The sequence below is a fragment of the Saccoglossus kowalevskii genome, chromosome 19, assembly GCF_978046115.1.
Source record: "Saccoglossus kowalevskii chromosome 19, keSacKowa6.1, whole genome shotgun sequence".
Classification (NCBI taxonomy): domain Eukaryota; kingdom Metazoa; phylum Hemichordata; class Enteropneusta; family Harrimaniidae; genus Saccoglossus; species Saccoglossus kowalevskii.
This window is the reverse complement of record NC_140659.1, coordinates 12,645,675-12,672,891: the sequence shown is the minus strand read 5'-3', so window position 1 is coordinate 12,672,891 and position 27,217 is coordinate 12,645,675. Positions and strand designations below refer to the sequence as shown.

Sequence of the window (27,217 nt, the reverse complement as noted above, 5' to 3'; positions counted from 1 at the left end):
CAGTCACGTCAGCCGCCTTTGTACCTATACTTGTGCCGGTCAATCACGTCAGCCACCTTTGTACCTATACTTGTGCCGGTCAATCACGTCAGCCACATTTGTACCTATACTTGTGCCGGCCAATCACGTCAGCCACCTCTGTACCTATACTTGTGCCGGCCAATCACGTCAGCCACCTCTGTACCTGTACTTGTGCCGGACAATCATGTCAGCCACCTCTGTACCTGTACTTGTGCCGGCCAATCACGTCAGCCACCTCTGTACCTATACTTGCGCCGGCCAATCACGTCAGCCACCTCTGTACCTGTACTCGTGCCGGCCAATCACTTCAGCCACCTTTGTACCTGTACTTGTGCCGGTCAATTACGTCAGCCACCTTTGTACCTATACTTGTGCCGGTCAATCACGTCAGCCACCTTTGTACCTATACTTGTGCCGGCCAATCACGTCAGCCAGCTTTGTACCTGTACTTGTGCCAGCCAATCACGTCAGCCACCACTGTACCTATACTTGTACCGGCCAATCACGTCAGCCACCTCTGTACCTGTACTTGTGCCGGTCAATTACGTCAGCCACCTCTGTACCTGTACTTGTGCCGGCCAATAACGTCCTCCACTTCTGTACTTGTACCGGCCAATCACGTCAGCCACCTATGTACCTATACTTGTGCCGGACAATCACGTCAGCCACCTCTGTACCTGTACTAGTGCCGGCCAATCACGTCAGCCACCTCTGTACCTATACTTGCGCCGGCCAATCACGTCTGCCATCTCTGTACCTGTACTCGTGCCGGCCAATCACGTCAGCCACCTCTGTACCTGTACTTGTGCCGGTCAATCACGTCAGCCACCTCTGTACCTGTACTTGTGCTGGCCAATAACGTCAGCCACTTCTGTACCTGTACTTGTACCGGCCAATCACGTCAGCCACCTATGTACCTATACTTGTGCCGGACAATCTCGTCAGCCACCTCTGTAATTGTACTTGTGCCGGTCAATCACATCAGCCACCTTTGTACCTGTACTTGTTCATTTTAAGGTCATTTATTCAATCATGCCTATATAAACCGAGATAGTTACCTTTATATGTCACGTATGATAAAGACAAAGACATGTTTGTACTAGATATTGTCAATTTAATATTTAGGCCACACTGATTTAATTTTATGGATGACATCCTCTGAAGACCCCAAAACTAATGCGAGAGGGCGAAAAAAAAATTCGGTCAAAAAAAAAAAAAATGCTGCTAAAACCACAGGACTACGGAGCTATTATTACGAATTTAACCACAGTGTATCAAAAAACAAAACAAGTCTTTATTTGTAGGAGGCACATGTTGATGTACACATTTCGTACTGTATTACTGTCACAGGTATCATCACCTTTGATTTTGAAAAGGCAAGAGGATAAGGCAGATGTTAGCTTTGCCAAAGGCATACACATCAACTCAATAGTAAAGAAAAACTTACTGTGTTGTATTGAAAAAAAAAAATAATTAAAAATGAACAATAAGTTTGTCAACAGCAACCTGGAAATTAACTTCTTTGACATTCAAACTACAGCTTTTAAAGTGACACTTCAGATAGACTAAGTGTAGACACAAATGCTCTAGAACTACTTCAACTATGTAACAAATTATAAGAGGCTCGATATTGAAAAAAAACACCAACAGAGAGTCAACACAAATTTGGATGCAGAAAATTATGTACATGTATCTTGATGAAAATGCGTCATATGATCAAAATATTACTGAATGTGTGTGCAAGCAAATTATCCGAATCAGAAAATGAAAAAAAAGTAATAAGAAACTTTTCTTCACCCCGTAAGGGGACTTCGGCCAAGGAGCTTCTGCTGCTTTCGTTGCAGTTTTGTCGACTTCAATGCGGACAAAGCAACCGAAATGATTTGTCGCCTGACCGACTTTTAGGCCACCATACACCTCCACTCCTCTCCCATTTCTCTCATCGTTGCAGAAGAAACGCGGGACAGCCACTCTGGACATGTCAATATGTTCTTAAAGTTGTCTGGGCGAAACTCGCTTGCCGCTACCGACCTTTCGTATAGCTGTGTAAACGTCTCCCTGGCTAACGTCAATTGCGTACCAGTCTACAACAATCCCTCCGTTTCACCTCTGAACTTTTATGCTCACGTATTTTGGTGGTGTGGTCGCTATGTTGGATCATTTATGGCAAAATTTGCATGTTTTGAGGCAATCTCTTTCCCATGGGTCTTTTCGCTTTACGTAACGCGCATCTAACTGTGCGGAGTTTGGTTTTGAGGTAGTCCAAAACGAGTTTTACCACAAGTCGGCGCTTTGCGACAATGTGAGTCGGCAAGTTCCGGACAGAAAACCGATCTGTGGAGACTCGTCGTCGGAGATTTTTTTTTTTTTTTTTTTGAGAACAGGCGAAAACTAATGCGCGCGTGGATGTCATCCATAAAATTAAATCGGTGTAGCCTTATAGTATAAAATATATAGTTAAATGGTATCCCAATTCAAAATAATATTATGTTGCCTAGTTCTATACCAAGTTAAATATTAATGTCTATGCAGACAGTATGAATAATCTGTAATATAAACGGTCACGTTGTAACTAGATATGATCAATTGTAATATAGTATATTGAAATAATATAATATAATATCCCCTCTGCTACTAAGCATTTCCTCGGGCTCTATATCGTAGTGATATCGCTCTCCAACACCGAGGGCGTTTTCTACCAACATGCATACTGCAGACTTGTATGACTTGTTACTTTTAATTATTTCACTGTGTTGTTTGTCTAGTGTTGTTTTATCATTTTGTGTTTTGAATAAATGACATGTGACCTTATATCATGGTTGATACACATATTATAATAGATTGCAGTGTGAAAACTCCAAAACAATTATAGGTGACACTTTAGAAAATAATCTGGACCAAAAATAGTCATGTTATGACGTCGATCGAAAGAAGTGTATGCAATATTACAGTTTGTTTTACGTGTATCCAAACAATGTTCTAGTATTACGAGATCCAATAATCTATTTATTTTACTCTCTGTGTAAAAATGAACTCAATCGTCTTCATTTCATATAAATTGTAAATTTGTTGTACACATGTAGCTAATTTTATAGTGTTACTCTGTGTTCCTTGTTACATTCCGCCCAAAACAGAAACAGAAATCAAAGTAGTCAGAAATATTTAATTTAAGCTACAAGGGAAATCGTTGAATTAATTATTATCTTTTAGTAAATTGTCCACTGTCTCTTATTTAAAATGAGCATTTTAAATCAATTCAATAAAACGTTAGCCAATTCGAAGCCGGTGAATACTTTTTCATCGATATTATTTAGGAATGTTGAGTATATACACGAGAGTAATCTCCGTCGATCAATAAATTATATACGAAATCAAACAAACATAGGAGATAAATAACTGTTGTAACTCCAATTATCAACACAGTTAAGTTTGTTTCCGGATTATATATTAGGGTATTTCGAAAATGTTTATAATCTAGTGTCGTTTATAAAAGTGTTTCTATGTCTTGTTGGAATCTGTATATTCCGTATCTAACAACTTCCGGGTCGAAAAATTAATATTGAATAGTAATCTTTTTCTACTTGGAATTTATCTTCATAATTTTAATAAAGATAATAAACTTCATACAACGAAAATTCATTACAGCTGAAATAACTACTAGTTGTCTGTCAATCCCTGTATTATCCATTCTGTAAAATAGCATGTTCTCTGCGAACGCCGAGAGCCTCATTGGAAGAGCACATCCTATTCCCCAGCTAACTATACCAGCAGAATACCATCGATCATCAGTATCTGCGCATACAAATGATCCACCACTATCACCCTGTAGGAATAGAAGAAAGTAAATATATTCATAAGGTAATATGCTTTTGAATATGTTTTTTTCTTTCACATACTGAGCTGTTGCCACTAATATTATTTCAAATGTATTTTTAGTGGTATTTTGTAGTAGTGCTTCTTAACGTCGAGAAAAACACGAGAGAGTGTAACAATGGGTATGCATTAAGCAGAACGTGATATAACTGATTGGGTTTTTATTTGTGTCACAACAGTTTGTGACGTTAGGTTTAAGCAATTTATATTGGGCGACGTTTTGTGAAAAAAATAGCTTACAAATGGATCTAATATATCATTTAGAATCCCGAGACAATCCGAAAACCAACAAACACGAAAACAACTTATGTTGTCCTCTATTAACAATTTAGTGGTATTCATTGTGTTATAACATTTTACATAACCGAATTAAGGTTACGGTGATGTAGCCGTGAAACCCGGGGGGGTACTCCGATAATTTTACGGGACCCTAGTATATTTTCCTGAAAAGCATTTGACAAGGCGGAATAACGAATTGAATTTGAAAAATAAATTCTAAGTGTCATTATATTAATAAGAACAATAATATGATAGGAAAAAGACATGCACTCTAATGTAAACGTTGGTCCGGTGTTGGATATGTAATTTGAACCAATACAGCTATAACATAAAAAACGGTAACTAGACTTGCCTGGTGATTAAAGAAACATTACCTGATAGCTGCTTTCACTACCTTTATCGTATCCCGCACACATCATGCGATCGGTAATGCGTCCATTCAAATAACTGGGCTGATTACACACAACGTTCGACAATAACGGGACATCTACTTGATGTAGGAAAGTTATATTACCGGTTCATGACATGAATAAACGTAATTAATTATAAGTATAGCATCCGTATTTAGTTCTTGTCATCGATACTGTCCACCGATATCACAAAAACAATTTAAACAAACACAACAAAAACAGCGACGATGATACATTAACGAAATTGTCCTCTGTTTTACTACCATGCGTTCTTCCCCAGCCTGTGATATAACAAATCTTTCCTTCTGAAAATGTGTGCCCTCCAGCCTCAAGGCATGCCGGGATAACATAATCCGTCCATGAAAAAGAGGTGGGTACTTTCAGTAACGCGATGTCATAATCAATCGTATACAAGTTATAACTATCGTGTACTACTATTGTAGAAATGGAGCGCGACTGTCCTCCGGTCATGATCGCCCGCTACAATCGTGTACATCGAGGGATCCAGATTACTGAAAACAGGGCAAGAATGAAATGGCACAATGTTTCAAAATGAATGTTTCAATTACAAGCCACAAAATGAATAATATATTTTACGAAATTGAGTATAGTTCGAAGAATATTTATCAGTCACCATATATTTAAAACAGACAGTTTCTAATTTTGATATGTCATTGTGATGGTTTAGTTTCACAATAGGCGTGGAATGCAGGCTAATTTATCATGACACCTAGCTACAATTAAAAAGTTGTAGAAATCCGCTAAGACATATACATAATGTAATCATAGTTCTTGGTAATTATTCGATATAACTAGACGCTTCTTCAGAAGAAGAAATGCCACTTTTGGGTATACAAACTAATCAGTAAGTCTACAATTACCTACTGTGATTTATACGACGCTTAGTTATATACTAATTCAGGTAATGATTTTTGATATGATTGGTAGGATAAATTGTCATTAGATTAAACAGAGCAGATACCATAATTGGGTAGCAAAAGGAATACATCTTACGTCCGACTAGAGCGATTGGACACCTTATTTGTTTTGTCGACACCTTATTTGTGAACATCTGTATCATCCCCTAGGTCTTGAGATATTATTCGATTGAGTCGATAATGAAGATATACATATCATCACCACAAATGCAACATAATCAGCTCAGCAAAAAAACATACTACTATGAAAAAGTTGATTTTAACCACAGAGAAAAAAAGAGCTGTTTTCCAGAACACCCAGTTTCAAGTGTGTAAGGCAATAAAATTAAAGTGTTTCCAGGTTGTTTGCGACCAGTGATCAAGCATGGACAATATTTCTCCAAAAAACAGGCAGCTTTGGCTCTGCAGGTGACCAGGAGCAGTACATAGTAGAGGAGGGTTTTTTTATTACAGCTTAGGTGCAAGTATGGAAATTTTCTTCTCCATCCAAGGACATGATAGAAGTCAAGCCACCAGTTTGGTTGACATAGCTCAATGTTGAAGTTCTACTTGTAGATGGGAATAGCATACCTCTTATTTCTTGGTAACAATTTCGGACTGTTTGAAATACAAGGCAGCTTGCACTAATTGAAATCTGAGGTGACAGTAAAAATAATACTTTTGCAGGAAAAAGAGGCCTGCTGTGTAGACTTTATTTGAGTAGTTAAATCAAATTGGCATATGTTGCAGGGCAAGTAAATATACCTGTAAATGGCCTTCTGAAATGTCCTTGCATTTGTCGTGTAGGCTTTAAAAAAGATTGAATTTCTTGATTACATGATATTGGTCAATACATTAAGGGTAGGTTTGATCCGTGGACTGAGAATATTCCCCGACTGTTGCACTTGAAACATTTTGAAAAGTTTATGTTTGCCTAAAGAGTTCGTCAAGAATCCAGTCTAGACAGTCATTTATTTCGTTTTCAAGACCAAACAGTTTGTGCAACTTTAAATTGATTTAATTATGATGGTTTTACTCATCGTCAACATCTGATCTTTTGAGAAAAAGATTTGACCCAATGAAATGGTACGGGCACCTCCCCATTTGTAATAATGTGCAAACTATCATTTCATAATGGTCCCTTGTTTAACTGTCATGGCTATGGTCAGGGTTTTGTTGGTGATATCAATTTCTGCGGCAGAAAACATGATATGGGTGAAAGTTGAAACTCAGCTGGAGTCAGAGTCGCTAGCGTTGTAAAACACCAAAGCTGTTGCACAGAGTATATCAGGTGGTGTTGTGGTGGTAACACTTGATAATATTTTTGGAACAACGAATATCAAGATTAAGATTCTGTGATCTAAATATATTATATGGTATATTTGCCATGAAGCAGATATACTCAACAACACTAAAGATCAGTCATTAAATCATATCAGCTGCAAGAATATAAGCCGGTGAGCATCGTAATCATCAGCATCTTCACAGTGGTTGGTCTGGCCATCTCGACCCTTGTATTGGCTTGCACATGTTATTGTTGCTTTTCAGTTCTGACACAACAAGTCCCTCCGACCAAGGTAGCTCAAAGCGTTGATCAAACACACCTACAGAGCCTCAGGTGTACACTGGCAAGCTATCTGCTAAGGTCTCCGCAGTCCTGCCTGGAATCATTTCATCAAGTTATTCCATACAGATATGAAAGGCACTGTCAGCTTCGACGTGGATTCATCTGAACCATTCGACATTTGCAGGGGTGTTAAGCAAGGATGCGTGCTCGCCCCACACTCTTTGGGATCTTTTTCTCTTTCATTCTGTACTACGCCTTCGGCTCTTCATCTGACAGTGTCTACATCCATACCAGGCACAACGGAAGATCAAGATCACACGTGTTCTTCTCAGAAAAATGTTGTTTGCTGATGATGCTGCTCTTGCGAGTCACACCCATGACGGTCTTCAACGACTTATGGACCGCTTCTCTAAAGCCTGCAAAGAGTTCGCTCTCACAATCAGCATTAAGAAGACGGAGGTAATGGCACAAGACCCTCCAATACCACATTCCGTCCAAATTGATGACTCGCAGTTGGCTGTGGTCGACAACTTCAGATACTTGAGCTCAAACATCTCACAGGAGCCACAGGAATGTTGTCCAATCTGACAAAGAGAGTCTGGGAGAACAAAAACCTGACTCTTAGTTGAAAGTTGAAAGTCTACCACGCATTAGTTCTCTGTACTCTTCTATACAGTAATGAAACATGGGCAACTTACACAAAACAGGAGGCTAAACTAAACGTCTACCACATGAGGTGTCTACGTTGACTATTTGGGATCACCTGGGAGAACAAGATCACCAGCCGTGAAGTTCTCAGCAAGGCCATGCTGAGCCAAAAACAGCTGCGCTGGCTGGGTCATGTTAGCCGTATGGACAAGGGACGTCTTCCATAGGACTTGCTGTACGGTCAACTAGAGGAAAGAACATGCCCAGTTGGTCGGCCTGAGGTTCTCTGACGTCTGTAAAAATGACCGCTCAGCATGGAGACAAGCAGTCAGCAAAGGCATCCAGGGCGAGGAGGACAAACACGAAAGACAGCGACAGAAACGACTGAGGAGTAAAGCATCTAACAGCTCACTTGACATCTTAGTTTTCATCTGCGGGGACTGTGACAGGGACTGCCACTCAAGGATTGGGCTCTACAGCCACCACAGACGCTGCTCAAGTTCAACCACATCATGGCGCAACCCATCGTCTTCCTAGACGGACGGAGGCCGACGATATGGGCCATTACATTAGCCTTGTGCTATATGAAGGAAAGTATTGGTATGAGACCAAAAGGATAGTGCAGACAATTTAAAAACTATTTGAAATTTAGCAAATTTTAAGATGGGAAATAGTTTTAAATATATGTTAAAATTGTACAATATTGAATGGCAAATGCTTACAGTGTCCCTGAATCCTGGGTACAGACAGGACAATGTCCTCTCTGGTAGAACTGAAATTAAACAGACAGCGTATACCCAACTCATGTTCGTAAGAGCTGCGAGTGTGCAATCATAAATTAGTGGGATCGCTTCTCTGGAATTATAAATAAACAATCTACATTAATGCATATTGTTTATTATATGTTGTACTTATTTATACTATAAACGTATCTTAATATAAGTGGGGTTACAACGAGTGCAGTGCCGTATATATCGAGGGTACATGTAAGTAGCCTGAGACATGAATTGCACCGTTATCTAACAATCAATTATTTGAACATAAGTACGCATATGGTGGTAGAATTAGAAAACGTGATAAAGTATTCATACTTGATTACGCAATGGGCGGCTGTTACAATCCAGTCGTTGTTAATAATAATACCACCACAAATATGGCTTTTCTAAAAAGAAATTGTTTATTGTAAATTCAATATATTCTTGATATCACGTGAAAGTACGTTGTGAACACTAGTATAAATGTCGAATGCCCGTTAACCTAGAGGAAGCACCCACTCGTCACTCTTAACTACAATATTTAGGATATTTCATGACTTGGACTGATTACAATACAAGTTAACCTTGAAATGAATTAAGAGTGATGTCATTCTGCAAGTAATTAGTTGCAAACATTGTGCGAGTACGTACGCCATAAGATAAACTTGCTGCAGATAGTTGGATGATATTCTTTCTGTTTCATTAGCGTGTGTTTTTGTAGTGTTACAATCATAGTAATCAGCATGACTGACTTGAACTAACGTACTCAGACACAAATGTGTCACTCAGTTGTGGGTACAGTTATCCATGCCGACCACGTCATGCTAACCAACAATCTAATATTATATTGTGCAACATTTCACTCAACGGGAACTGTAGTATTGTGATTTTGAATAGTATTGTCAGAAGATGATCAATGAAACCAATCAATAGAGGGTATAGTAATCGTATGCTGAGGTAATCAACACTCTGCCTAGTATGAAATTGAAATAAAACAATCACCACGCATAGTGATGGACGTTTATATCGCGAGTGAAGACTTTAAACTAGAAAAGATGAAGGTAGACCCCAAAATCACAATGTGTTTTTCCACATTCAATACATTACACCCATAACCAATATTTTCAATTTGTAAACCATGAAATTATTGATTGATGAAATGGTAAAAAATGTATAACATTGTACATTATAGCCTAAGTTTTTTTTTATCTGAATCATATATGTATATGTTTATGATTTGCTATATTATACTCAATAAAGCGTTGAAAACTGCCCATAATAATATACCAACATGATCACCAGTGAGTCATTCAATTACCTGTCTTGGCCAACTTACTGCCTACGTTGGCTTCTACCCCGCCCAATATTCGCTGGACAGAGTTTTCGCCACGTTTTCGTTGCCTTAAATTCGGCATATACACCGGAACTCTGCAATTAGCTTCATTTTCTGGAAATGATTTATTCAATATGTAGTCAATGCGATTTATAGTCGAAGTAGATCAACATGATATGGTAGAGAAAAAAAATCATTGACGCGCATAGCCTGAGTCTCCAAGTTTTTCGAGAGCGAGAGAATTATGCGATTTTTTTGTGACCGTCGAAAAACGTTCATTTCTCTCCACTCACCATCTGCTCTAAATTTCGTGGTTATCAAGATCAAATCCCATTGAAATTGAACGTGAAAATACAATATGCTAAAACTGTATGTCCACCTCTGCTGGGGTGTACATTTGTATCAATTCAAATGAAAAGAAGTATAATGATATTCGAAAATTGAATCAAGCGTGTTTTGGATAGATTTAGAACAAGTCTACACTTACCTGAAGAGAATATCAAGCTATATAATGCAAATTACCTTCAGCAACAAACTCCGCTTCAAATCCCGTATATTGAACAGAATAGTCGTGAACGTCACATACATTTGATTATCCATGGACCGTATTGACGGTGGAATTGTACGATCGCAGTATTTCCCCAGTAGCAGATTGGTGGTGCTGTCATTCGCACCATTGTATACACTGACAGCATCGAAATAACAGGTCGAGGTGCTCTCCAAGTCGAATGAATTGAATGACAGAAATACAATCTATTGGAATAAAACAAAATATGCTTTATATATGACACTTTAGCAGTGATAGTTGAAATAAATAGATTATAAACTATTTTACAACAACGAAAAACATACGACAATCGGCCGCCGAGATTTTAACGAAAAAAACGACAAAGCATGTTCAAGTTACATTTTCAAAAAAAATGTCCGCCAGTCGGCCACCTTGCTGTTAGGCATATGCAAAGAATAAACGGATCCTTACCAGATCCGGGTACTTTCATATGCAAATGATAGTCGCGCAAATGTCTATCATTTTATTGTGACCAATCGTGGAAAGCGTCAGGTGTCGCTGGATACTAGGATCGCACACGACTTACGCAAAGTTTGTTATGACTGTAGCACAGTACAATTCTCTTGGAGGAAAAAGCCTGCGACCTTTCTAATAACTCTCGTTTAGTTTGTTGTAATTTCTTCCTGAACTCATCCATGTTTTTATGCAGAGTCAACGTTCTCAGTCCACATTTTCTACACGCGTACGAACCTTTGGTGTTTGAATGTCCTAGGACACATAATTACATTCGGCACGAGGACTGTCTACAGTCTACTGTAGTACCTGTGGCCCACGATTTGTTTGTACTGTAGTGCCCTCTGTAAACAAACGGAACTACATACCTATATGTTACTATTATGTGGAGCTCCTAACATGCAGTCGCCGCCATTACTAAAACACTAAGACCACGTGAGTTCACCAAAGTCCGTAATAATAGTACAATGGCCGCTGGTGGCCCTATATCAAATTGCCAGTGTCTGACTCAGTGTATCAAATTCCCCATTCTTCTTTTGTTGTTTCAGCTGTCTGCTAACTGGTCCTTGGTCTGACACCATATTATTTCTTCAATATGTCCTTTATTCACCAGTTCTTTAACACCAGATTTCCATCCTCAGCCGTTTTTCTGATACCATTTTCACTGATTTTATGGCGCTCCCGTCTGTTACACATGTGATAGGTAGACTGTCTTCTCTGACCTTTCCTGTTGTTAATTCTCCATACAACATTCCTATGAATATAGCCGAATCTATCCCATCAGCCATAGCTATGGTTTTTCCTGCCAGTGTGCTCCTCACTATTCTTCTTATTTTCTTGGAGTTCCAGAAAATAGGTGAGAAATTACCATCCTGGTCGGCCAACATAACCAGATATCCACCCTGACTTCCTCCATCAGGCAAGTTGCCCAGAGAGGCATCGCTGTTCATCACAAGTTTCAGTTTTTCAGTATCATGTTTTCGAAATTTTAACTTAATACTGTTTTCTTTGATTCTCTTGATCACCCGGTTGATTTCCAGCAGATCCTTGACTGTGGCTTTCTTAACCGTTGTTGCTCCTCATCTCTCTTTTTTCGTCCACGCTGATTGGGCTGTCTTTCTGTAGCTTTCTTGCTGCATCAATCAATATTTTCTGTAAACTTGCTATATAGTTGTCTTGATGCATGTATATATGATCTTCCTCTCCTTCTATACCAATTCCTATATACTGAAAGGTATCACATTCTTCTTTACCAATGTTGAACTTAGCTCTGATTGATTTGATGATTGTCTGCTCAAATTCTTTTGAGCCACTCCACATAAAGTCATCCACATGACTTGCCAGAATTCCCATGAGATTTCCTCTCTCGTTTCTCCAGTAAAACACTGCTGGACCAACTTTTGAGATTTTGGCTCCTGCTTCAAATATTACTTGTTTAACTTTAAAATACCATTGTAGTGATGCATCCCCTTGTCCATAGACGCATTTTTTCAATTGCCAAATTTTTCCAGGGTTTTCTGCTTCTTTTGGTGGTTTGATATAGACCCCTCTCTCTCTATTTCCAAACCCTGCAAGAAGGCCGTTTTGATATCCATTGACTTTGGTCTCCAGTCATGATGTGCTACGATGGCTAGAATGACCCTCATTGACTCCTTACTACATGTTGGCGAGTCTCTTTGAATATCATCATTTTCTATTTCTTCAAAGCCCCTTGCCACCAATCTTGCTTTTGATTTGGTGATCCCATTTGCTGTTTTCATTGTACATACCCATCTCGTGGATATGCACCTTTTGCCATTGTCGTCAATTTCGTCAAATACTCCAGTTGTTGATTTCAGTAAGTTTTGCTGTTTTGAAATTCTCCAACCATCATAACTATGTCTTCACTGTCACCTTGTTGTGAAAAGTCTTTAACTTGACTCAAGTCTATTGATTGGGTGATTCCTGCCACCTGCTCTGGATTTATGTATTTGACATTATACCAATGTTTATTGCTTCCTGTAGCTTTACCAGCTCTACTAGTTACTTCTGCTTTCATCATTTCTCCTGATCTCTCATTCCTGTATTCAATTACTTTTCCTCTCGTCAGTTTAGGAAACTCTGAACTGTTTCTGATTGCAGTAGGTTCAGTCTCTTTTGTTCTTTCATCCTCATCACCAGAAATATCAATATCTGTTTGTGCTGCATTATTGCTTTCTTGTGTACTTGTTATTTCTCTAAGCTGACTCACTGTTATGGTTGTTCTAAACCAGCTTGTATTTGATCATTTCTAGCTTCATTTTCTTGCTCATCTATCTCTGTTTTTGACCAGTCAGTTTGCAGTCTACAGTTATGCACTCTGACTATTGCACCACCATGTCTAACTATAACAATTCTACCATCTTGTCCTATCACTGTCCCTGGTCCCTTCCACTCAGGACTATCAGGTCGTTTATAATACACTCGGTCACCACTATTATACGGTCCTGCTGAGGGTCTAGCTTGTTTTCTAAGTGCCCTTCTAATCCTTTCAGAGCATTCTACCTCAGTGAAGACTTCCTTGCTGCATACATCACTGATATGTGTCTACCAACTGTCTCACTTTGAGTAGTGCCTTCAAGTGCTGGTAGTTTGTCAGTGAGTATCGACGGCAAATTTGGATTGACTGCATGAGCTATCTGACACGCGCTAAATCCATGTACATTTCCAAGTGTATTCTTTGCCATTGGAGACCATTTTAGGCTTTCTTTCCAATCACATCCTTTATCATACTTCATCTTTCTCATGGTTTCTGTCAGGGTGTGATTATGTCTCTCCAGCAAACAATTTGACCATGGGAAATATGCTGCTGAGGTTTTAACATTGATGTTGAAGTTCTCGCACATGTTCCCCACTTCATTATTGGAAAACTCACCACCATTATCACTATACATATTCTTTGTTGCTCCCCATATACTAATCCAGTTTTTGATGAACTTTCTCACAAAGACCTTTGGAAGTTTACTTTTCATTATGGCTCCAGCACTGTATCTGGAAAACTGGTCAATGATGTGTAGATACCATAAATTTTTCTCTAACTCATGTAGGTCTACTGCTACAGTTTCATTGAACTATGATGCTAGTGGTAAACCAACTGCTGGTCTAGCTCCCTGTCTTTTAAACTTGTTGCAGGTCTCACATCTATTTACAATGTTGATCAAGTCTTTCAATATAGTAGGGTCTTTATTTCCTGCATTTATTAATAACTTGTTTAATCTCTCTGCTGAATCATGTCCGAATTGTTTATGCAGCTTTTCCAGTATCACCATTTTCTTCTTAACTGGTGTATTCTCATCTACGATTAAACATTCTAACTCATCAATTTCTTCCAAAGTGTTGCTTTCTTCTACTGTGTTCTTTATACTAACGTTTTGTTTACCCTGTTTGACTGTGTGCTTGTCCACCCTTAGATCAATGCAGTAGTGTCCACTGTTGGTGTGTTCCAGTTTAACTGTGTTCTTAAACATCGCTGCTGTGTCGTTTTCCATGGTTTTAGCTTTCTTCAGGGACACTTGGCTAATTAACATTGGTATATCTTTGTCCACTACTTCTGTGTCTATTTCACATTTATGTGCTCCTATCATGATAGGTATTCTTACAGTCATCAGCGAATTTACCTTCATGCCATCTCCAAACTTGAAACTTCTCTTGCTGGGTTTTCTGTTGATTTTATCTATTTTCTGGCTATCTAGATTATTGACGTAGTCATTTATCCAAGCATGTCCACATACTGTTCTAGTACATGCTGTATCAAGAATCCCTTTTCCATATGAATCAACCATGAACACCCTATTTTCCTCCTTATTCATGTTTACCAACACCTCATCACAAATTACCACACTATCCGATTCTTCTTCCTCATCCACTGCATTTATCCTATCACTTTCATCTTTATGTGGACAACTCTTGGCCCAGTGGTACGTTGACTGACATACTGCACATTTGGATCTTTTACCAAACCGATTCAAGGAATTGGTACCTTTGACTTCGAGGCTTTCTTTCCCATCTTTTATTCACTTTTTGAACCATCATGGCCGATTCTTGTTTAATGGTGATGCCCCCTGTTGCAATGGATCCCCCCTCATTCGGTTGGCTTCCCATTTCTTTATTGAAAATTCTCTTCAAAGACGATTTCATACTTTTCAATTTCAAATCTTGCACACTATACGCCTGTTGTTTTCATCAAGATTGGCATTTTTTATAACCAATTACTTCATCTTTTAATGTCATATCATACCTTTTCACTTGCTGATATAAACGGTCAAACTTGGCGATGTATTCCGCCATTGTCATGGACCCAGTTTTCTTGAAGAGCTCGAATGTTCTGTATGCTTGATACGCTAAATCAACCCTATCTTTCTCATACAATTCGTCGAGCGAATCCATCTCGTTTTCCTTCTTTAAGTCAGTAAACTCAACTTCAGCCGCTTTTTGTCTGGCATGACCTTTTAGACTCAGTGCTACTGCAATGGCCTGTTTCTCCTTGGTGATATCTGTCATGAATTGCCACATTTGGATCTCCCTTTTCCAGTCGTCATAAACGATTTCGTCGTTCAAAGTCGGCGGATTTTTGTATGAAGTAGAACTTGCCATATTTCATAACCGAGCTCTGCTACCATGTAAACAAACGGAACTACGTACCTATATGTCACTATTATGTGGAGCTCCTAACATGCGGTCGCCGCCATTACTAAAACACTAAGACCACATGATTTCTCCGAAGTCCGTAATAATAGTACAATGGCCGCTGGTGGCGCTATATCAAATTGCCAGTGTCTGACTCAGTTTATCACCCGCTACAGTTGTCATCGCGTTTTTGAGTTGATAATTATGCGTCTTGACTAGACTCACCACATCTGATAATGTACAACACACTTACATAAGGTAAGGTTCATGCCAGGTGTGGCCACTTAGATAAAAAAAAAAACGGGCGCACACACCTACAAACCTAAGTTTTGAGAAACTGACAAACGACTAAACAGCGAGTCAACAACATAGCCATCTTTGGCGGTATCTGACCTCCACCGATCATGGCATTTCCAACGTCTATCACTTCCTCCTGCGTTAGCTGCGGCGGTTGCGCCACCTGCCCGCAAAGAATGAATGCCCAGCTCTAAATCATAACCACACACTCCCCGAAGACTCTTTGGTTCTGGTGTAACTAAAATTTTTATTTCTTTTTTAAAGCGCACAGATATCACCCGATCGAAAAATTGGCCTAAAAAGATAATCTGATGACGCGAGAATGATAGATGCAGCTTTGATATATCTACATACCATTTTTACAGGGCACGCAAGTGAATAGAGACTAGGAATAAGGACAGTGTTACCCTGTCTGTACAAAATCATAGCATCTTTTAAAATTAACAAATATGTACATAAATAGTATTTAATTTCAACATTTCAGCGGATACACGAACCTTCCTAGATTTAATACGATTGTGCTGAGAGCGCTTAGTGGTCTTCAATAGACTAACAATAAAAGAATGAATGGTGGGATCCGCGTACCCCGCTGTAACACTTCATTGCATAAACGTGACTGCCGAAGACTGATGAAGAAACGTTACATTCTAACAGATGAGTGAGAAAAAGAGCCACGTGAACTGAGATGGCTGGTAAAGCCGACTCCCCTTTGCCGAGAATGAAATGCGACCTAACAAAACAATAAGGCAGCATAGTGGAAAGTCTTTGCAGCTCTGGGTTTGCCGAACTACTGCTCGCCGCCTCCTTAATAGCTTTCGCTAAACTTAAACCTGAAAAAAAATGTTCAATTAATAATTCTAACAATCTTGCGATTCCGATCCCAGACATTCAAAAACGAATGCGTAACGCTACCAAATAAAAACTGAGCTCGTCATTAAAAACGCCATTGTGACTTTTTGTACCATGTACTGTATTTAAATGCGATATTCTCTGCTTTCTAGAACCCATTCTACATATTTCCCGCGAGTTGGGCATACCACCGCCACAGGAATGATTATCGCACCTCTAGCTAGCTTGTTAATTAGTTTTGGCGGAGGAACTAACCAATTATTTTCCCCATCCCAGCTTCGGGAGAAGGCATCAATTGCCTCAGTATTGGGACAATTCCATCTAGAATTGAACCTCGCACATTTATTGTTGCTGTCAGAGGCAAAACTGTCCACAGAATGCGGACCCCACAAGCTCCCGGAAAATATCAAAAGCGATACTCCAATCGTCGCAATCGACTAAGCCTATCGGCTATAACATTCTGCTTACGAGGAACCCATCTTGGGTATGTTAAGGTATCTATACTCTCACATAAATCAATTATGTGTAACGCCACGTCTTGTAGCTCGGGTATTCTACTACGCATATTCAAAATCCTCACCAAATTCTGGTTATAGTAACATACAGTGAACTGCAACGAGTTTCCTCCAGGTTGAGCTCTTAACTTGCTCAGATTCGGACCACTTACCCACACACTCATTACCTTCTTGGTTAACAATATAGCCACCATAGCCGATTGAAGAAGCGTCGGTATAAACACACACGGTGCAAGATCCATCATGTACTAAATGAATCCCATTCAAACGCGTCAAATTGTTTAAACAAAATACCAATTCACTTGATGCACAAGCATCGACTTTTACAATGGAATTCCAACTAGCATGCTTGATCAAACATGCATACATGTACCTAGTGCGGAAGCGCACGGTTTTGCGGATCCCTCATACATAGACACGATCTGAACAATGTCCCGAGCTAATGTCTTAGATTTACAACGAACGATACATTGCTGTAAGCCATCCAATAACCTGGTCACACGTAACTGACTTACAAAGATTTTACCCAAACTCATGTCGAAACGAGAACCCAGCGATTCTGCATGACCCTAACTCTAACACCAGTTACCCAATTCATTTGTATATGCCCCCTCTAAATAACTATAGATGTCCTCAGGAGGGCCATGTGCAATTACATTGGGAGTGCTGTAGAGTAGGAGTAGGGTTAGGGTTAGGAATGGGGGGTACAAAAGGTACTCTTTCCCTTAACTCAATGTTTGAATCTGGCTGAGAATTCGTTGAAGTCGAAGGACATCTATTGCACCAATGCCCAAATTTCCCGCACGCAAAGCATGCTTCCGGTTTCTTTGAACTCCTCGCCCTTGTAAAAGTACCTGATTGGACCTGGTATCCATCTTGCTGTGGTGCCAGATATGGATGTCAACGTGGTTGCTTGGAAAAAGGAAAATTTTCTCTGCTTTTTCTTGGCTTTCTTTCTTGCCGGCTCTGGCGATGGCTTTGAAAATACGGTTTTCGTCGTCTGAATCAATGTCCCAGCCCAAGTTTTCTCTATCGGCGAGCCAAACAAATTTTTGCCGCCGTGCGACTAAGTTCATACCTTCATCCAGGTGTTCCTTCGCCGCTGAAATATGCGAGTTTTCTGTTTCGACTGCCTCAAGTTGTCCGTTAGATTCTGCAAGATGTTCGGAGACCTGTTCGTTATGCAGGAACTGATCTTCGCAGCCTTTCTTGTTAAAAATAAGATTGTCCCGTTTCTGAATGCCTTTAAGTGCTTCTAACTGACCAGAGGCAAAAAGTTGTTTAGATTTTGCCATTGTAGAGTTAAGACTGGTGAACCGGGCATTCAAAGCTTGTCCATGTCCGCTAAAAACTTATTGCTTGTTTCTACAACCGCCTTTTCCACTTGTTCTTGAATGATAGTTGTGATGTTAACCGTATGTTGTTGTACTGATGGTGGTGCCTGACTCGTGATGATTAACAGACAAATTGGGAAACAAAAAATTAAAGAAAAGAAAACGGGGAAACAAAAATAAATATCGCCGGAAAAACTGCACCGTAGCGAGACTGGCCTAGACTGGTGTTCCTCAACCTGTCCTGCACTTAAATACCCCCAGTCATGTGACCCAACATACCAAACCAATAGTTTACAGCTATACTGCGAAACGCGGGTAACATTATTTATGGTCAGATCTGCTTCACACACGTGTGGCCTGGCAAGTAAAATATGTTTTGCAAGCACACGCTACTTCCCTTTTTTGCAAGTGTTCCGCTTCCGGGTTCAATAAAGTCATCACTGCATATCATTAATAATTAATAGCAATGAATACACCTCAGAATAGACCAGTCTAGCATGGGCCAGTCTAGCATGAAATGCTACATGTTCGCTTAACACATACTACTCTACACGTTAGATGCTACAAACAAAATTATATATCCCATAATATAGCAGCTGCGTCAGTTAATATATACTGTAAAATGTGTATAACAATGAATATTATTATACGTCATAGCCCTATTAGTCAATCATTTAGTGGTCAATACAATTGTGTATTGACATCTGAGTGGTCACCTTTATTTGTGAACAGGTCGAACAACTGTAATATTTCCGCTTCAACAAGGTTTTGTGTACTCCTTGGACGAGTTATGTTCTATAGTAATATTTGTAACCGAAAGATAATCATCAAATAACACTACTACATAGTGACCGGTCGGTCCCATCCCCGGGGGATCCCATCGTAGTCGCAACACCGTGTACGTAGCTCTGACAACTTGAATTGCGCACGGTATTCTTGGATTTTTTGACGTCCATTACCGATGAATGGTGCTTTTATTTATTTCACCAATGTAATTTTATTACTCGTTGTATATCGTACATACATGTGGGTTTCATTATATTGTTCATTTAACCGGAAATATGTTGTTATATTGTGTTGTATTTAGGTCTGAGTGAGCCCAGTATAGTGTGCCGTTTTGTTTGTGTATGTGCGTCCGCAGCAGTAATCTAAAGTATGACAGTAATTTGGAAAGAGATTATGGAATATGAATGAACAAGAACCGTTGAACTGTTTCACAGTCATTGAAAACTTGCGCAGGAGAGGTCTTCCAATACAGCCAATAATAAAAAAAAATGTATTCGGTATATTAATACAAACATTGATCCCAGCCTCTGTCGAACGAATTACTACATTATCACAAATACCTTTCCTACTGTCACTGTGATCTGCCAATAACAGGCCGCATTGCTGTCATGCAGAGTCGTGCCATCACAATTCATAGACGAAAAAGAACCGCTATCTGAGGTGATTGTTGTGGGACCTCCACATGGCGATGCTCCTACAACAAACACGATAATATATTATTTGTGGATTTATAATTTGTGACATGGCAAACAACATAGGCCATAACGGATGTATATATATATTACGTAGTCAGTACAAAGGTAAATATATTATTCCACAAACACAATTTCGGTAATTTGAAATAATGGTAGTCACTCAGCATACGTTTAGAGACGAACAAATAAATAAAAGTGGGTCTATTGTTTACAACATATGTGTGCATAATAGTCGACACACTATCTCAAAACATTGACTCACGTAGGACAGAGGTACCGTATTTGCCCTGTTAGCAGCGCATGGCTTAGGTAAAAGCCATTAACCTAAACAAATCACTGAGTGAGTTTAGTGGTGCTAAAATCCAAAGCAAAACATACAAGTTTAGCTTATTAAATTTGAGATGCGCATTTATTATAACAAATACAGTATTAGTAATTTTATACATGGTAACGAGGCAGCTAAGGCCCCACCGACTTAATTTTATGGATGACATCCACGCGCGCAATAGTTTTCGCCTGTTCTCAGAAAAAAATCTCCGTTGACGAGTCTCCACAGATCGGTTTTCTGTCTGGAACTTGCCGACTCATATTGTCTCAAAGCGCCCGCCGGCTTGTCGTAAAACTCTTTTTGGAGTATCTAAAAACGTGCCAATTTTGTCGTAAATGATCTTCTGCACATGCGTATTGCGTTGCCGGGAATACGTGAGCATAACAGTTCAGAGGAAAAACTGAGGGATTGTTGTAGACTGGTACGCAATCGACGTCGGCCAGGGAGATGTGACGTTTACACAGCTATACAAGAGATTGGTTAAAGCTAACCCCTACTGTGTAGAGAGGAGCAAGCAAGGACATTTCTATATCATTGCAATGTTTTGTTAGTTATTGTCATAAAGTAGTGTATGTACATTCCGCCTTGACTTGTACTGAAAATGATGTTCATGTTGTACCATGAATGCAGTGTTTTGACTGAAGGTACTTCATCATGACTACATGTACTAGAGCTTGTCTGAAATGGTTATACCTGTGACAGTAATACAGTACGAGATGTGTATATCAACATGTGCCTCCTACAAATAAAGACTTCTTGTTGTGTTTTTATACATTGTGTTCTGTGGTTCAATTCGTAATAGCAGCTCCGTAGTCCTGTGGTTTTAGCAGGATTTTTTTTTCGCCCTCTCGCATTAGATTTCGGGTCTCCAGAGGATGTCATCCATAAAATTAAATCAGTGTGGCCTAAATTGGATATTCTAGAGCGATTTGCGTTTTACAATGAAGTATAGATGTTCGTAGTAGACAAAATAGTAGACATTAGAGTGTCCAATCTGCCGTTACCACTGTCATCTATTGTACATCAATTAGTTATCTTGTGCCATGCTGCACCTACCTGGACACCCATCTTCGTCTGAGACGTCGTCGCAGTCAATATTATAATCGCAGTGAAGTGTATCATGTATACACACTGAAATCTCCTCAGTACCACACTGGAACTGGTCTGAAGTACATACGAGTATGAAAAACAAGTGTTAAAAAATTTAATCATAATTTTAATTTAATTATATATTTTTGATGATTGGACGTGTACTGTGAGAGACTAGCGACGAACGTAATATTGCAGTGTTTCATCATAGACAGGAACATGCAACTTCCGTCTGAGATAAAAGAAAACCCAGTTTCCAGTGCACAACGTGGGTTATAATCTCCTGTATAGATAATCCCATTAATGTATATACCTAGTTGTTGGTTTCTTTCGTATCAGTAGAATAGACTTGAATATTTAGTTTTGATCAAATGTACATTTTCTGATCATATTCTAACCACAATGTTGGCTTAATGTGTGTAGCTACACTGCACCCCGGCAGCCATGTTTGGCTTATGGAACAAGAGAGGATGTAACAGTGGTGTTGATATAGCTTTATTGTCAGTTTCTCCAAGATATTAAAATATTCAGAACATAACGACGATGGAAGAATTCTGTTTGGTCTAAACCATAGGTATTATAATTTCACATGCGTCCCACCTTCTTCTTCATATCCAGCAAGGAATCCGATGTAAGTTATACTTCTGTCAGTTACCATGGTGACTGTCATCCTATTGCCAGAGGAATAAACGGCGCTAGGGAGATCACCACAGTATTTTCCAATTACAGTATCCGACGTGGACGGGCCATCATACACGGCTATGAAGTCATTACAGGGTGAGCTGTACTAAATTTTGAAGTCGGTGAAATACAGCATAATTTTCTATAAAACGTTGAATAACAAGTCATTGTCAATGACACGTCCCCGTTCCGTTCATATTTGAGCGACATATACATTCAAAGCAGATCATGACCGAAATGCACCTGCATATGTACAACACATTGTACTAAATCTGAACAAAATCTATCCATGCATGACTGAGATCCGGTTCCGGAATTGTGAAAATACGTGATTTTGATGCATTTTCGGCCTTAAAATGGCCATCATTCAGCTATTGTTAAGCGGATCATGAAACAAATGGACATATCTATTTGTGACATGATGTACCATGTGTGTGTTTGGACTTGGTCAATCCAGACATGTCTTGGACGGATACGGATCCAGAACTAAATTCTTTAAAACAAAATGGACGCCAGTCGGCCATTTCGCACACGCAAAACATAGGGCAAAACATAATACGGGGACTAATAAAACATGAAAATAAGACTGTGTTTCAATGTGTATTTAATTGTTATATTTATTGTCATAGGTATGTTTAGATGTAATAAATATGAACTACTGTGAGGCATCTAAACTGACGTCACTTTAAACTAACTACAGCGTGAGGCTGTATGTCGTAAACTGAGTGTTTATGCCTTTATTTTTTACTATTGTGTTAGAATGCACCAGGTCCAAGACAATCGAACTATTAAACGACAATGTAAAAACTTGAAACATGTTTGTAGTTTTTTTAATCATATAGTAAAAGTATCGCCATTGCTGTAGGAAGGCGTAGAGTTAGGCTGATCCAGCCACCTTGTGGCAATATTTGAAAAGTTGACCAGTTTGCTATTTCACTAACAAATCAAAGCTTTGGTTATTCTAGTATCTTAGTTACTACATTCAAGCAAGCATAACGATTTGTTGCATTCTGTTGATACATACACATAACTACATAGGAGTTCATGTGTATTACAGATATAATATGTGTTAGATGTATTACACACGTATTGCACATGTATTACATTACGTTATATAGATATATTACAAGTATTACATGTGTACTACAGTATTCTGCAACGCAGTTATACCTTTACAGCGTCTACGGTGATTACCCACTCACAGTTCAAACTATGTGCATAGAGAGATGTACCATCGTAACCTGGGCTGTTAAATGTGTCACTTGTACCTGTCAAACTTGTCGATGCATTGCAAGTGTCAGCTGAAACAGAGAAAAGGTTAGGGGTCAATGTTTGTCTAAACAAGTATTTGAAAACATCACATTGTAAAGTTTGGAAAAAGTGTCACCCTTCATTGTAACATCATCAAATATGAGCGTGGTAGACAAAAACGTAATATCGAGTCTTCTCTTATCCCCGATGAACATCTCTGTCAATCTTGCACTTGAAGTTGTGAATTCATAAATTCTTAATGCTTTCATTCGGAAAGATATTAAACTATCGCACAGTATTTTGGGTAGTTTGCATTTAACCGCCTAACAAGTTTATTAACGACGTTGTGGCTCTGTCACATAACCGCCATAGGGATTTCGCTGTTATTATTGTGCTCATAAAATGGCAGTTACAAGCCAAAATTCCAGGAGAAATACGATAAGCAAAATTGTCTTACATGAACAGCCTGTTTCGTCGCTGTTGTCAGGGCAATCGTTATTGGAGTCACAGACCAGGCTCGCCGAGATGCAGGAGTCACTTGAGAAGCAGCGAATCTCACTTAACGTGCATTGTATCCGTACATTAAGTAAACTCGAACAAGACCAACTTAATTAGAGCCCAGGCATTACACGATAATGATAGGATTGTACAGAAGAGTCTATGCACAATTAAAAATATAACAAAGCTGTTATCAATATTTGTATTACGATAGATTATTTATTGCACTTATAAATCATGTCAGTTAAATCAATTCAGCCCAAACTGATCAAAGCAGTTTTGCACGAATCATGCCACGCACGGCAGGTTGACACACTTTTTCGAATGGAATTTCTCAGCGTTGATGGCGCTCTCACCTACTGCTGTATAAGTAGCCTGGAAACCAGTATATTCGATTACGTCGTCAGTTACAATTTTAATGTACATAGTAGTACCACTGGAAGCAAATGATGGTGATGGCAGCGAGTGCCCGCAATATTTAATTATGTCTGATGTCGAGGTTGCATCACCATCAAACAGGATGACGTAATCATAACCGCATCCCATCGCGTATTCAATGTCCATTGCAGTGAAAGTCAACTATCTGAAAACAAAAGCATGCCTTCCACGAAGATAACTGCACAATACACACAATAAACACGAAACAATATAACTGAACACGGAGAAAACGTATACATATACACACATTTGAGCCGTTAAATATGATATTAAATATGTGTATGTTTATTCTCGCGTAATGGAATGTAATGTGACGATAGTAAGTCGATTGTGGTAAAATCTGTTCCTCGCCAATGTTAGCCTGTATAATCCATTCACATAAAGAACTACTGTCGTATAATGTAGATCCATTCATACTAGAAATGGTTCCACTACCGGCCGACAAATATCGATCACCACCGCAGCTCAACGGCACATCTGCAAACTTACATGAACACACACTGCCTTCTAAATGTACATGTATACTACTTTGCAACGGTAGAACTAAATGAAAATGTTATGGACCAACTTCAGGCTATAATACCTCAAGGAAACAACAACATGTGTTTACATTATCAAATAACCTCTTCATTTTATGAATTTGTATTTAAAAAAAATATTGTAACATGTCATTGCTTTCAACGAGTTTCAATTTGATGTTGGTGTTTACATTATACTTGATATTCCAATCAAAGCGTTGCTTTGTAAATGTAAATGTACAATTTCGTAGTGTCACTGAAACAATCAGTCAATTGATTCTGATTAATTATTCATATAAGTATATAATTGTGTCATGTGGCTCTCCCGCAAACCCACTCATTACCAACGTGCCAACGTGTTACCCGGATGTTCGTCGATATACTATCTTCATCAGCGTGACTGCGACTAACTTCCCTTACCTGCGAATCCTACAGCTACATAGTCCAATGAAAAGCCTCCAAATTGCCTCTGTGCATCCGTTGTGAACTGCATATACACTTTGTTAGACGATGATATTACTGTCTCCGGCAGCCCTGAACCACAAAAGTGACCGAATACAAAATGATATGCAGTGGGCCAGTCATATGTACTTTGAATATCGCATGCACAGACGGAATGGCACTCCAAATCGAAATGAATAAACGTCAACTCGATTAGCCTGTAAAATTAAAATGCAAAGAATATATGTATATATCTCATTGAATATTAAATAAATAAATTAAATAGTTCAGTTTACTAGCAACTTCTATTAACCATTCACACTGTACATTCATAGCATACGTAGAGAAGCCACCCTCGAAATTCATACTCGTCACTGTACCGGATGAACCACTTAGGTAATAATCGCCTCTGCATCCAGAAAACCCGACTGAGAAAACAAAATATATAACAAAACGCTAATCATAAGAGGTATGTGCTGCAATCAGGCCAGATAGACTTTTTATAAAAGATTTACTTAAATGAATTATGTCCAATTCGCTATCAAAGAAGTGTAATTATGGCGCAAAACTACTACACAGCCAGAGTTGTTCACGTAAATGACCCTGCCATCTCCTTCATGTTGACGTCACAGAAGTTGTGTCGTCGCAAGTGGTTGTAAATAACTATGATATAAGTGTCTTTGGAATTCAGAATTTGTAATAATTGAAAAAAAAATCAGATAAAAAAAAATCGATGTAGGTACGTAGGTATTATCTCTATTAGTGCATCTAATCACATGACTATTTAAATCGTGAGAAGGCAGCATCACTCTGCCGAGGTTTTCCAACAAATTAGAATACGCCTTATTTAAAAGCCGTCTGTAACAGGAGTTCGACTTTTACACTATTTACACAGTCATTTTGTCAGTTATAGTTAAAGTTGATGTTGAAGACTACCACCACAGCTTCCCAACTAATAATAGTCGTATCTGATTCAAATCAATTGTATCACAATAATTTGCAGTGCTATCTATACAACACCGAACAAATAAAATGGGGACCGATCTGCGCAGACGCTAATGTGCATTATTGTAATATCGTACAAAACCACACAATTCACATAAATGTAATGCTACCAAATATGTTACTTTCATTGCTCGTGTCACTCTATGTTTACCAGAATAGTCTTCACAGATAATAACTAATACGATGACGTAATGCTATTGTAAGCTACACACACAATAATGGTAGGATACAAGTAATATATCGGGGCAGTGGGCTAAATGCGGTCGTGGGCACTCGGGTTTGATAACAAAATACCCATGTGCCGTAATGTATAGTGCAATGCCAGTGTAGGCGAATTACACTAAATGCAGACTAACGTTATAGAAAATAAAAGTTTGATCACAACGTATATCCGAAAATACACAATAGTAAAATGTCACAGTCAAATTCTGCACTTTCTACTTGATGCTGAATGTCACACGAATAACGATTTGGTAAATTTGATTTGATTTGATTTGATCTGGGACGGTAAACAGGTCAGTCCGACTGGATGTCGACACCAGAAAGTCACATGATACGAATGGCGGGACTTTTCCACAATGAAGAACAGTCTTTACTTTAGTTGAAATCTCGACGGGACAACATAATTAATCGAGTAGATCTGCTTGTAACAGTTAATACTGGCGTGCAGAACTCAAAATGTCAACGATAGTACTCACAATCACCGGGGTACTTGGTTCAACCACGGTTTCGTTCAACACAATGGCAACAGCAGACTGCAACCTCTGCGGTCGATCCACACAACCACAACTTTCGAAAAAGACATCTGGCAGTAACTAAATTTTATGCAAACACGATTTTGTCTGTCCACAACATCCATAACCTATTTAGTTCAGTCTTGGGAAGGAATTCAATCGATTTAACAGGAGAATTGACCTGCCCACACCTGCAGACGGAAACAATTCGATCATGACACACTAAACCACCATGCTGACCGACTCAGGGACGCACAGACTTATTCATAAACAAAGTTATTTCAACACCA

General features: G+C 39.0%; 3 protein-coding genes and 1 long non-coding RNA gene across 4 annotated transcripts; all 4 read right to left on the bottom strand.

Moving 5' to 3' along the window:
- Nucleotides 1-3,591: 3,591 nt before the first annotated feature.
- Nucleotides 3,592-9,293, bottom strand: LOC144350678 (transmembrane protease serine 11E-like). Its single transcript, XM_085493701.1, is given in 6 exon segments — nucleotides 3,592-3,844; nucleotides 4,548-4,693; nucleotides 4,847-5,043; nucleotides 5,045-5,095; nucleotides 8,807-8,877; nucleotides 9,270-9,293. Coding segments are annotated over 6 exon segments (735 nt in total). The 3' UTR covers nucleotides 3,592-3,598.
- Nucleotides 9,294-11,441: 2,148 nt separating this feature from the next.
- LOC146730291 (uncharacterized) lies at nucleotides 11,442-11,774 on the bottom strand. Its single transcript, XM_085493700.1, has one exon. It carries the CDS (start codon nucleotides 11,772-11,774, stop codon nucleotides 11,442-11,444), a length of 333 nt encoding a protein of 110 aa, XP_085349826.1.
- A 112-nt stretch (nucleotides 11,775-11,886) lies between these two features.
- Nucleotides 11,887-12,597, bottom strand: LOC146730290 (uncharacterized). The gene is made up of 2 exons (XM_085493699.1): nucleotides 12,594-12,597; nucleotides 11,887-12,392 (listed from the first exon to the last, which is right to left on the bottom strand). Exons 1-2 carry the CDS (start codon nucleotides 12,595-12,597, stop codon nucleotides 11,887-11,889), a joined length of 510 nt encoding a protein of 169 aa, XP_085349825.1.
- A 12,237-nt stretch (nucleotides 12,598-24,834) lies between these two features.
- Nucleotides 24,835-27,175, bottom strand: LOC144350675 (uncharacterized). The gene is made up of 2 exons (XR_013420298.2): nucleotides 26,892-27,175; nucleotides 24,835-25,406 (listed from the first exon to the last, which is right to left on the bottom strand). It is a non-coding gene; the product is annotated as an uncharacterized LOC144350675 (long non-coding RNA).
- Between the last annotated feature and the right edge of the window lie 42 nt (nucleotides 27,176-27,217).